We start from the raw sequence: 13,014 nt of genomic DNA on the forward strand, positions 1-13,014 counted from the left end.
ACAATTTTTTATTAGTGGAAGAAGGGCTCACAAATAATATCTCATCAATAGACCAGTTCAGCACGTGATTCTGATCTTTGTTCACATTTTAAAGGTGTAAACATCATTGTATGGTAAAACTGTATCTCTATTCCCCAACTGTCCAGTTAAAACAAAACGCATACTAAAATTGGTGTGCATATGAGCTTAACTGGGAGATTACTTGTGAAGGAAAATTTGTTTTATTTTCATCAGTCCCAAATCTTTAAACATAATCTAGTATATAGCATTCTATATTTCTGAATATATTAAGAATTAAACTCAGATGAAAAACAAAAAGGGAAATGTATTCCATGTTAAACTCCCAATAAGACCATAATTTAAGGGATTGCATTGATTTAGAAAAAAATTCTGCAAAAGAATTTAATTTTTTATAAGAATTACTTTATAATAATTTCTTTCAGGAATAGGTTTCATTTATATGTTTTATTACTTCTTAGAATTTTTTATTTAATTTTAAAATAAATTTTATCAAAGCAATTATCACTTATTATAATCATAATGACTAAAAACTATCTGGTCTTTAATGTCACAAAATCAAATTTGCACTTATCTTTAAAAAGGGTAAAAAGGAGGACCCTGGGAACTACAGACCTGTCAGCCTCATCTCTGTGCTTGAGAATATCATGGAACAGATCCTCCTAGAAGCTATGCTAAGGCACATGGAGGACAGAAAGGTGGCTGGAGACAGCCAGCATGGCTTCACCAAGGGCAAGTCCTGCCTGACCAACCTAGTGGCCTCCTATGATGGACCAACTACATCAGTGAAAAAGGGAAGAGCTACAGATCTATCTGTACTTCCGTAAGGCCTTTGACACAGTCCTCACAACATCCTTCTCTCTAAACTGGACAGATACAGATTCGAAAATAAGAAAATATAAAATTATACGATTTTATAGAATGATGCAGACAAACTTTTTAGTAGGGACTGTTGTGATATGAAAAGGGATAGTGGCTTTAAAGTAAGAAAGTAGATTTAGACTATATATGAGGAAGAGATTTTTTATTATGAGGGTGGTGAGACACTGGAACAGGTCTCCGAGCAACTTGATCTAGTTGAAGATGTCTGAGATCATTGCAGGAGGATTGGACGAGATGACCTTTAAAAGGTCCCTTCCAACCCAAACCATTTTATGATTCTAATTGAAGATTGGCAAATGTGAGTATTTTGGTATCTTTTTAGAAAAACATTGTTTTTTTATCATAAGCTTCAAATGGAGTGGAATTTTAGTGTACTGATCACCTCCACTGAAGTCCTATAAAGGCACAGGTTTCCATGGTAGATCATACCTGTGCATAACAAAGTGAATAACTGGAAAGAAGAGAAAAAGAAGACTGAAACGGAAAAACAAAAAGCAGCTATGAGAGAAAAATAAGAAGAGTGTAAGACAAAGGGAAGCAATCAACCCCCCATGTGCTTCTATTACACAATTTGCTTATAACACCTGGGAACTTCCTACCAACCATAGCCACCTAAATGCTCACAAGCTCCCCTGTTCCACCAAATGTCTCAGCTTATGTTCTCCCTAATTATCTGAAAACTGTAGATTAATAACTACATAGATAGAGTTGGAGCTGTAACTGGGTGAACTGGATGGAAAGTGTGATGGGAATTAGAGAATATGACTGAAGGATTCACATAAGCTGTTGTTTTCTCCCTTTTCTCTCCAACTACAACACAACCCAATTTTTCACTCTGAAAGAAAGTGTACCTGCCCAATTCCAAAACCAAAACACTTTGTCTTAAGATGCTGGTGTGGTTGCTAAGTAGCAGCAACGTCATTTATCTGCCACATCACTCACACACACGCCTCATGAACACATGGAAAGTGGTTATGAAAAATCTTATGGTACCCATATATTAAGATATGTATTAAGATAATACTTCTCAAGAATGAATTAAAAATGTTCTGAGAAATTTTAGGTAGTATGATAAAAAGAAAAAAAAGCTTATAAAAACATTTATATATTGACAAGTTAAAATCAATAGGCAGGTCAAACAATCAGGCTGTTACTGCCTGGAGTATTGAGAATAACTAGGAAGGAAAGACAAATCTCCAGACTCAACAGCAAAGTTTAATGGGAAGGTTCAAGATGCTATCTGCATCCAAAAGGTATAATCCCAGATGGAAAGAAAGCTCTCTGTAATAGTCTAACTCTAGACTAAGTAAAACCACAATTGTACCCACTGGAGGTAAGTCATGGTTAAATAATTGGAAATTTCATCAGGTAAAGATTAGGAAGCCAAATATTAAAAAAGAGAAAGTAAACATTAAATTTGTCTAAGAAGCAATAAACTTTCAAAAGAAAGAATGGGTCTTTTGGACCAGAGAGAAGCGAGCAAGGAACATGAGGGCAGAGCTGAGAAGCTCTGATTTCACACTGGACTGCATCAGTTCAGACTGGACTTACCCCAGATACAGTCTTTCAGGTTATTAAAATGTTGTCAGAAGATATTGAAGGCAACTGATTAACTGAATAGGAGAACAATTAGAACTAGATAGATTAAGAAAAGAAAGAATGAATGAACTATTGGAAGTTTTCTTAAAGTGGCCTCTTAGAGGACTGAAAAGTAATACAGGTATCAGGAATAACCCTGGAAGTTATAATACAACATGTCCTTTTTACTTTAGCTAAATGAGTTAAAATTACCATAACATGTAAAACACCTCTTCTGACACAACTGTGCAGTTCCTGCTACAGAACATGTATGGTGATGAACCCTTCTAAATGTGTTCATGTACTTCTGTGTGCTCACAGTAATAATTTCAAGTCTGTAAGAACTCAGCAGCTCTCTTGCAAACTTCAGTGGTCCTTACCCATTTCAGCTATGGCTGTCCAAACCACAGTTGTCTTCTTGGTGTTCTTGTAATGAGAAAGGTATTTATTTTCCTGTATCATGGCTGAGATAACAGGTTTGTCACAGAGTTGACTATTCACAGAAACTTTTCATTTGTCAGTGTACCAAACTCTGCTATTTTAAATCTTCTATTTCTAAGCTGACTTCTTGTGAACTTGTCAAATTGGAACTGCTTTCCTCTCTGTCAGTAAAACCACTCAGTTTTTCAATTCAGTCCCTGATGCTTCTTAGTTTAACTATCTTCCTTTTGGAGAATATCTAAGATGGTTCCAATTAAATGGCACCACCCTAATTTTTTTTCCCTCATTTGAAATGTTTTTTGTTTTGGTTTTTTTTTCAGCACAGTAGTTATGAAACATTAAACAGAAAGTAACAATTTGCTTAATTCTACTTTTAAAAGAGAGAAGAGATAACAATAGTCAAAAATCTACCAGATGGTTCTTTTAATAAATACATTAAAGTCTCTTTTATTTTTCTCCATTTTTAGCGATTAACATAAAAACTTTCAGACCATCAAACCAGTTTTCACAATCTGCCGTAAATTCGCATTTCACAGAAATAATCCTGACAAGCACTAATAGATGAACGTTATTGGTGCAATAATAAAACAATATAAGGCATATTTACACCATCCTTACATACAGAACACTGTACACACAAAAAAATCACAGGTCCAGAACAAAGTAAATTCAATCCCTTAGACGTTTTACGTTTATAGGCTTGGTATCAAACAAATAGTTCTCCAAGCAACAGACAACCTCTTGTTCTTGTGTGATTTATTTGTAACATTGTGCTCATGCAAAATAGGTATTTGCTTTATTGCATTAACATTGAGAGAATGTTGAGAATTAGTTCCAAAATCTGTTCAATTGAATTTTAAACCCTGTTTCTCTTCATCCTTAGTAAGTCTGAGTCATCTTTATTGGTGACATAAAATGAGATGTTAACTGATGATTGAGATTTTTATTTGGTAAGTTCCAAAACAATAATGAAGCCCAACTGACTACAGTTAGAAAACCATCTTTCTTAACCATGCACTTTTTTCTTTGCTATTATGAAGTGGTTTAGATGAGATGTCTCTTGCATTTTTTAAGTTTCTATCTTTTTATATATATTTTTAAAGAAAAACATGTACTATCCAACATCCACTGTTCACAGAAAGATATAAGCAGCAGGAATAGCTCTGGTGGCAGAGTTGGCCAGAAGGAGGACATCAGTAAGTTAGTGGCAATGTAATAAACATCAAATGCCCCAGAGATATGTCATGAAAGAGTTGATCACTATAACCCATATTTCTGTAAGAGTTCGGATTGCCAGGGACGTTTGCGCTCTGGAAAGTAATCTGGAATGTGGATTTTTTTAAAATCTTGGATACATTTTCTCATTTCTTCCTCAACACTCAGCTTCTCACACACCCTCTTTTTGGAAAGATTTGTTTCTCTGGACTTGCTAATGAGAGTTTGAAAGAGTTCACTGTTCCTGCGTTTGTCTGGAGGTGGCATCCACTGTACTGGGGCCTTCTTAGATGGACGATCCAAAGTCAGAGTATTTGGCTGGTGGGCTGTGGATGGTTGAGTGCTGGTGGCATTTTCTTGAGGGGTGCTGGCTTCCGAGTGGCTGTCACAGCTTGAGGTGGACAACTCATTACAGGAAGTCCCACTTTCACTGCCCTTGTCCAAGACTTTGTCATGTTTTCTTTCTTCGTGGTCTTGTTTTGGGGAAACGGTTCGCTGGGGGGGCCCTAATACAAGGCAGGAGAGAAAAAGTATTAAGCAAGCACTGGTTTACACAGAAAACTGATCAGATACCATTTAGAAAAATGTGATTCAGGGTCTTGGCTGGCATAAATTGGTAGCATTTTGTTGTAGGTAAAAGAACTATACCCAACTAATACACAAGTTGAAGGTCTGCTCCTCAAAATTCTCACTCCTAAAAGTGTTTACAGAAAGAATACCTTCACTGCCTGTCTGAGAATCCAGGTAATGAAGTGTGCATAATGCTCATGAATTAGCTGCAGTGGAAATCCTTGCTGGTAAGTTTAAATGAGCTAGTTTGCTATTATACTGCATGAAGTTTATTATGATAAATTAGATTTTGGCATATTAGGGAAATACTACTGTACAATTTGCACAGTCTTCACTTGAATAAAAATATTCCAAGGGCTTAGATTCATCTTTTTTTTTTTTTTGGAAGCTCCTGAACAGTCTACTGATACTATTCTCTGCAGATGTCAACTCTGCAGAAGCCCTGGACCGAAAAAGGAGTATCAAACCTTGAATAACAGAGTGATCACTCACTGTTGACAGTCTTTCGGTTTTTTTTTTTTGTATCCTACAGTGATTTCACCACACTTCTTACTGTCACTTACTAGCCCAGACTTGCCTTGGTGCAAGCTCAGAATTCAGCCATACACCTCTTACCGCACAAGCTGGCAGGGAAAAGGCAGTTATGAAGTTATGAGTACAGAGGCACTCTGCCATGGCTGGTAGAGCGGCCTGCCAGCCTCTTGGCAGGCACTGCTCAGCACTTCACACGCCTGAAAATTAAATCTAGGCTGTTATTCTCTCCATATATCTTTTTTGCTTTGTAGTCTTAAGCAAAATGAATGTGAAAATTGGGTGGTAGCCGCTAAATCTGTGCAAACATTTTCATTTTTGAAGCCTTATTTCAACACTCCAGATGTGAAGTGAAATTATGATATGCTGACATCACATAAACGTCACAATCTTAATTAGGACACTACCTTGAGCTGACAGAAATATCTACAGATTTCAAGAGGTGTTGGATCAGACCAAAGGGAAACATTTCAAAGATGTTTAAACATCTAAATGAAAATGTACAGTGGGGCTTCAATGGCAGTTGTGTGATGCTACAAATCCTAAAAGTGTCCAAATAGGTTAGGTATCTAAATATCTTACAGTTTACCCAGACACTACCAGCATCAGTTAGCTGCCTTTGGCTAGACCAAAAGTCAGGGTATGACAGCTCTACCTTGAGTCACTGGGACAGAGTTGGCAGGAGATTTTTGATTGACTTAGTATTTTGTTCTGAATTACAAATTAGAAATACAATTACAAAGAATGCAGAAGCAATGTGAAGGCTCCAGTGTCTTTTTGACAGTGTAGTTCTATGATTCAAAGGAATCTAAGAAGATTGAAATATTTTATGAGACACAGGGGAAAACAAAACAAAGCAAAACACAAAGGAAAATAAAGAATAATCTAACAACAGCAACACTGAACAACCTGCTTTACTTTTGTTTTAGCCAGTATCCCAGGATGCCATGTCATGTTTCTGTAGTCCGTCTAGAGAAACCCATGAATAACCAAGAGCCAATGAGAGGTAACAATCCATCAGAGCTTGTATACATTATGCAGAATGAAAAACACAAGCAGTTTTCTACTTCATTATATTCAACCCAAATATTTAACACATGGCTTCAGCGATTTCCCTCCTCCTTCTCTTCCAGAAATATGTTCACCTTCTTAAATAGATTTACATGACTTCCTTCTATTGTTGTGTCTGGCATTTCATACCTCAAACTATTACATGAATATGCTAAATTGACAGTCAGCTGGCATTACGGAACTACTCTGGCTTTGCAGCATGCAATTATAGAAGTGAGTAGTTAATCAGACAGTGATTTCAGTATCGTCACTCTGATTTTCCATAACATGATTAACATCAATATCTAATCTAGTTTACAATCTTGTCTTCTTCAAATATAACAGCCCACTCTAAGACTAAGACACTAAAGTTTTCTGTTAGCAATATTCTGTAGTCTTCAACTCTCTTTCCTGCCCATTTTTTTTTTTGCTGTAACTTCATACATCAAGATGTTATTTCTTGTTGGTCTCATTATACTTAGTTCTTTATTGGTATTCCTTGCTTTTCATGGGCTAAAATCTGCAATGGATCAACTAAGGATCAATTTCAAAAAAGCACTGCACACCTTCAAGAATACAAAAAAATTCCATTTTCTGCTGTAAGATTATTCAGCAGTGTGACAATAGGCAGGTATTTAAATGCTTTTTTGGATCACAGCCCTGAGATTCAGTACCTTACATCACTGAGCTCTGTATGCTTCACTGAATTGCCTAAATTCAGAATTACTTTAATCCAAACACAAGTTTCTCCCACACCTCTCCTTTTAAAAATTAACAAATCCTCCCTCACAAAGAATTCTTTATATGCCTCTGCACTGCTTTCTCAGTAGTGTGTTATTAACAGAAGCAACAGTTCTGCTAGAGGGGAGGTTTTTCTCACAATATTTTCTGCCTACTGAAACTCAAAAGAATTTTTTAAATACATAGGAAAGAATCCTCAAAAGATTTGTTTAATTTTCAACATCAGGGATTATCAGATAAATTTAGCTACATTTCTATTTCAGAAAACATCTTCTTATTGCCCTCTATGCTGCCACATTCTCCTCTGTACCTCCTCAGCTATTTCGGAAGAACACTAGAGATATTCAGACAGTTCAGTCTACCTGAAACTACTAATTTTCCAGGAGTGCAGAATAGTTCTTAAAAACACAGAGAAAGCATATTCGCTTCATTGTGCACATAGGTTGGAGAAGACCTTATAGATCAAGTCTAACTATTAACCTTACACTGCCAAGTCCACATATGACACTAAAAAAATCACTGATTTACAACCTGTCTCTTCTGCTCCTGCCCCTTCTGGGATCTCCCACCTGTTGCTGGTTCCTCATCTTAGAGAAGTTGGAATTGAGTCACTGTATCTTGTTCCTCTCCAGCTCATTCTCCTCTACAAAGTTGCCCTCTCTACTGCCCAGTTCTTCAAAACCCAGGTAGCACTTCTCCTCCAGGCAGCTCCAGTAGACATTAATCTTCTTAGTTCTTCTGTTTCCTTTAATGTTCTTAAATGGCTACATGTCTCTTAGAAAGTCAGAAAGTGAACTGGCCCTTTTCCTGGGCTTACTCACCACCTCTACTATGATGGTGTCATGGTTTAACCCCATGCAGCCACCAAGCCCCACACAGCTGCTCACTCACTCCCCCACCAGTGCGATCAGGGTGAGAATCGGAAAAGTAAAAGGCAGAAAATTTGTTGGTTGAGGTAAAGACAGTTTAATAGGGAAAGCAAAAGCACACATGCAAGAAGGAAACCAAAGAATTCATTCACTGCTTCCCATGAGCAGGCAGGTGTTCAGCCATCCCCAGGAAAGCAGGATCCCATCATGCATAATGGTTACTTAGGAAAACACCATAACTCCAAACATCTCCACTTCCTCCTTATTCCCCCCACTTTATATTCTCAGAACGATATCATATGGTATGGAATATTCCTTTGGTCAGTTTGGGTCACCTCTCCTGGCTGTGTCTCCTCCCAGCTTCCCATGCACCCCAAATCTCCTCACCAGCACTGCGGTACGAAAAGCAGAGGCAGCCTTGGCTCTGTGTAAGCTCTATTAAGCTCAGCAATAACAAAAACATTTCTATATTATCAACTCTGTGTTCAGCACAAATGCAAAACACAGCTCCACACCAGCCACTGGGAAGAAAATTAACTCTACCCCAGTCAAAACCAGCACAGGTGGCTACTAGACTTCCAAGTCTGGTAGACTCAAAAGAACATCTTGAAGATATTTTTCTGATCAGGAAAGCATAATTACATTTACTTTGGCTGTATTTATTCCTAATCTGTGTTGCTCTCTGCACAGATTTTAGCCAATATTTCCTGATAGAACCAACTGATGAAAGAATCACTTTCAATTGCTACAAAATATGCATGGAAAATTATCTAGAAACTTATAAACTTAATTCTCTGAAGTGAAAATCTGCTTGTACCAGCTATGACAGCCAAAACAGAAACTAGAAGTCCTCTCTGAATTCCTCAACAAACACTAACTGAGCAGCAGAGCTCCATTCAGCAACAGAACACGGTAAATACTACAGCAAACCATCCACTGGCCAAAAATTGTTTGTTGAAAATTGTAACCATGTCCTTCTGGAAGTCAAATAAACATTACATAAATTGTTGTAGATATTCATGAAGTGCAGTCTAAATAACTAATTGGACATTTTTTTAGCTCTGTCTCCTGCATCAGGAAACAAATACCACACTGGGCACAGTAAAAGAATAAAATAATGATCTTCTGCTTATCTATATTTCAATTTTTGTACGCACTTATTTTCTTAAATATTAATACAATGACCTTAAAATAAAGGAAACCATATTCAAATCCAATTAACCTGAATGCTCCATAACATGGCTTCACGAAGAGCAAATCCTGCCTGACCAACCTTGGGGCCTTCTATGATGGAGTGACTATATCAGTGGACACAGGAAGAGCCATGGATGTCATCTACCTGGACTTTTCTAAGGCTTTTAACACAGTCTCCCACAACATCCTTATCTCTAAACTGGAGATAAATGGATTTGATGGGTGGACTCTTTGGTGGATAAGGAATTGATTGACAGTCACATCCAGGGGGCAATGGTCAACTGCTCAATATCCATATGGGCATCAGTGACAAGATCTGTCCCTCAAGGGTCTGTAATTGGACTGATACTCTTTAATGTCTTTATGACATAGATGAAGACGAAGATGAAATATAAGATTCACAGATGAATCGAGTGTTCCCTTAGCAACTCTGCAGATGACACCAAGCTGAGTGGTGTGATTGACATGCCTGAGGGATGAGATGCCATCCTGAGGGACTTGGACAAGCTTGAGAAGGGGGTCCATGGGAGTCCCATGAGGTTTAACAAGGCCAAGTGCAAGCTGCACATGGGTCAGGGCAACTGCTGACATCAGTGCAGGCTGGGGGATGAACAGATCAAGAGACATTGGGAGTGCTGGTGGATGAGACACAGGACATGACATGGCAATGTGTGCTCTAATTGCAATTGGATTTACATTTTTAATGACTGGGATAGCTATTGGACACTGTATGATTACTCATTTTATTGCTTCTGCTGCTTCTGTCTTTTCTCCTACTCTCATCACCCTTGTGGACAACCCATGAACTGAGGAAAAGTCCGTGGAAGACAGTGTTTCAGCTACAGGGTGGTGTAAGGACTGAGAGCACAGTTGCCTGTCTCAAACACTGTTAAGGCCACAGAAGGACTTTGCCATGACATAAGCACAGAATGGCGCTAACTCCAGGCCTGGTAAAGGTGAGATCTGGTTAGCACATCCTGGATAATCACCCAGACAAAAATTCCCACTGTGGAATACTGTGTAAAGGAGCAACTGCTCGTATGCATATCAGTGGTGAAACAAAGGTCACCCCAAGTTATGGGACAGATGGCATCTATGACCATCAACGACCACCAAAGCCCCTCCTTAATATGCCTTTTCGGATACCTGGAACTTGGACTGTAAGATAAGCCCCCTACAGTGGGAACTTGAGATAAGATAAAGGTGGTATTATTGTCTGGGTGTTATCTCAGACATAGGGAAAGCTTAACAAAGCTCGGGGTGAAGAATGTATCACTGATTATGGACACAAAGAAAGCAGAATTTACAGACCATGAGGAAAGCTGCCCTACTGAAATCTGCTCTGACTGGGTAAAATGTAATTCTGGCAGGGGGAGATCATGACCATCAACTCAAGGTCCACAGACCCAAGAAACCCACTGACTCAAAAGAAGAGAAAGACCTAGCATGTGGACTAATTAGAAATAGAAGTGAGAGAATCAATTAACCAACAGAATAAGAGAACTGTGTAGCCAATGAGCATTAATTCCTTTGTTTGCTAAAATGTATAAATGATGGAAAGTTTTGAATGACCTCAGGACCCCCTCCACCAAGAAACCTAGGGGGAAGAAGGACCAATGGGACGTAGCTGGATCCATGGATGGTAACCATCTTCTGCTTGATCTCTCTCACCTCCTCCTTCACCCCTCTGTTTTCTATTTTTTTCTATCTCTCTTCCTCACATTCACTGTTAAATAAAATCCGCATTATTGACAAGTCCAAGCCTATAGACTTGTTTGCACATTAATTCAGGCAGAGGCATCTCTCAGTTATCAGATCTTAACATGTTCATAGCTCAGAAAGCCAACATCAAAAGCAGTGTGGCCAGCAGCTCAAGGTAGGTGACTCTCCCCCTCTGCTCTGCTTTCATGAGACCCCACCCGGAGCACCAGGTCCAGCTTTGGCACCCCTAACACAGGGACCTGTTGCAGTGAGCCCAGAGGAAGCCACAAGGATGACCAGAGAGCTCGACCACCTCTCCTATGAAGACAGGCTGTGAGAGTTGGGGTTGTACAGCTTGGAGAACAGAAGGTTCCAGGGACACCTCATTGCAGCCCTTCAGTACCTAAAAAGGGCCTACAAGAAAGATAGGGAGAAGCTTTTTAGTAGCACCTGTTGTGATGGAACAAGGAATAATGATTTTAAATTAAAAGAGGGTAAATTTAGACTAGATATAAGGAAGAAAGATTTTGCAACAAGGGTGGTGAAGCACTGGAACAGTTTGCCCAGAAAGGCGGTGGAAACCCCACCCCCAGAAACATTCAAGGTCAGGTTGGACGGGGCCCTAAGCAACCTGATCTGTTTGAAGATATCCCTGCTCATTGCAGGGTGGAGTTGGACTAGATGGCCTTTAAAGGTCCCTTTCAACCCAAACTGATTCTCTCCTCTCCCGAGGTCAAATACCTGGTTTCTTGTATGCACAGTGTCAGCTGCATGAACTAACTTCCTCACTCAGCTACTCAGCCCTACAGTGTCTCAAAAATAATTTGTTTATAATTCAGTTTATTTTTACTGCAGAATGTAAAAGAAGTTGTGAACACTTGCACAGATTGCTGCTATTAGCTATTTTAGTAACTACTGTGTTGACATGAAAAATAGAAAATCTTAGCTCTGGAGTGGCACAGTTATAGCTGGATGCAAGACATGTATATAAGAGTTGAAGCTGATATAAAAACAGTCATTTGGAAAAAACCTCATAACAAAAACTTTAAATGTGTTTAATATGCAATACCTCAATCAAGAAGAATAGAATCTGTTAGAGATGCTATCTTTCACTGTTGTTTCAGAATATATGCATGAAAAAAGTGGACTGATTTAAGTTTTACCAATCCCCTTGCCAGCACTATAAAATAAAGCCTGTTAGTTGATTTAAATAAAAACCTAAAATCTTGAGTCTTTTTATAATGTCATTTTAGCGAAAACAATGTTCTTGCAGGTCTTTTATCTTCATAATTTCCTGTTTCTTAAAATGTACTGAAAATCCCAAGCCCCAGCCTTACTAGATACCGTCTACTGAATTAATGAAATAATCCAATTAATTATATCAGTTCCTTTGAACTGATATAGCTATACACAAAACTAATTATTGCATAAGCAAAAAATTTTTAGTAAATATATTTATGAGAACTTCAACAAACATCTTCAAAAAGATGTTTCTTCTTTCAAGAACATCTTTAAAAATTGCAGCAAAATTGTTAATAAAATTACGGTGTAAAATACTGAAACAGCAAAAAAATCCCATGTTTCTAACTGATTTCTTAAAAAATGAAAACAGGAGGGCAACAGGATTTTAAACTGGCTGATTTTACTGGATGGCTTAGAAACATAATAGCAACAAGAACAAGGGTTATTTTTATTTGTACCTGCAGAAGAAATGATCTCTAATCCAACAACATTGTTTGAGTCAGAATTTTTGCATGCTTGAAAATATTGACATTATGTGATTTTCACATGATTTTGCATGAAATGAAATTTCCCCCACATTGTTTTGCATAGTGAAAAGTCTTTATTTTTATAGGCTACAGAGGACCTTTAGTCTGAGACACAAATAAGTTAAACACCTGAATGAGCTTCTCCTCTACCTGCTAATTCAAAATGACATTATATACAGAGTGAATATAAAATGAAACCTTTTGTGTTGTATGATTTAATCCTAAGAATCTAAGTAAAATTAACTATACTATATATAAACTATATATTACTATATAAACTATATATATTAACTATATATACATAAAATTTACAACCATAGAAAAATACTAATCAAATCTCACATTATGATGGACTTATCCATCTAATATATCTAGGCTTTTTATTACCTTCCACCATGGCTGGAAGTATTATATGAAACTGAATGCTTAGAGAGAAGTCACCTGTGAAATCTGAT

The 13,014-nt window shown here is 37.8% G+C and overlaps 1 protein-coding gene across 1 annotated transcript in view; it reads right to left on the minus strand.

Moving 5' to 3' along the window:
- Window positions 1-3,325: 3,325 nt before the first annotated feature.
- KCTD8 (potassium channel tetramerization domain containing 8) overlaps window positions 3,326-13,014 on the minus strand; it is a 98,851-nt gene continuing 89,162 nt past the window's right edge. Inside the window, exon 2 of the mRNA XM_051790055.1 lies at window positions 3,326-4,640. Coding sequence (XP_051646015.1) covers window positions 4,180-4,640 — 461 coding nt within the window. The 3' untranslated portion in view covers window positions 3,326-4,179. The remainder of the gene's footprint in view (window positions 4,641-13,014) is intronic.

Source organism: Manacus candei, unplaced genomic scaffold (genome assembly GCF_025592945.1).
Source record: "Manacus candei isolate 608988 ecotype Guabito, Panama unplaced genomic scaffold, ASM2559294v1 h1tg000028l, whole genome shotgun sequence".
Classification (NCBI taxonomy): Eukaryota; Metazoa; Chordata; class Aves; order Passeriformes; family Pipridae; genus Manacus; species Manacus candei.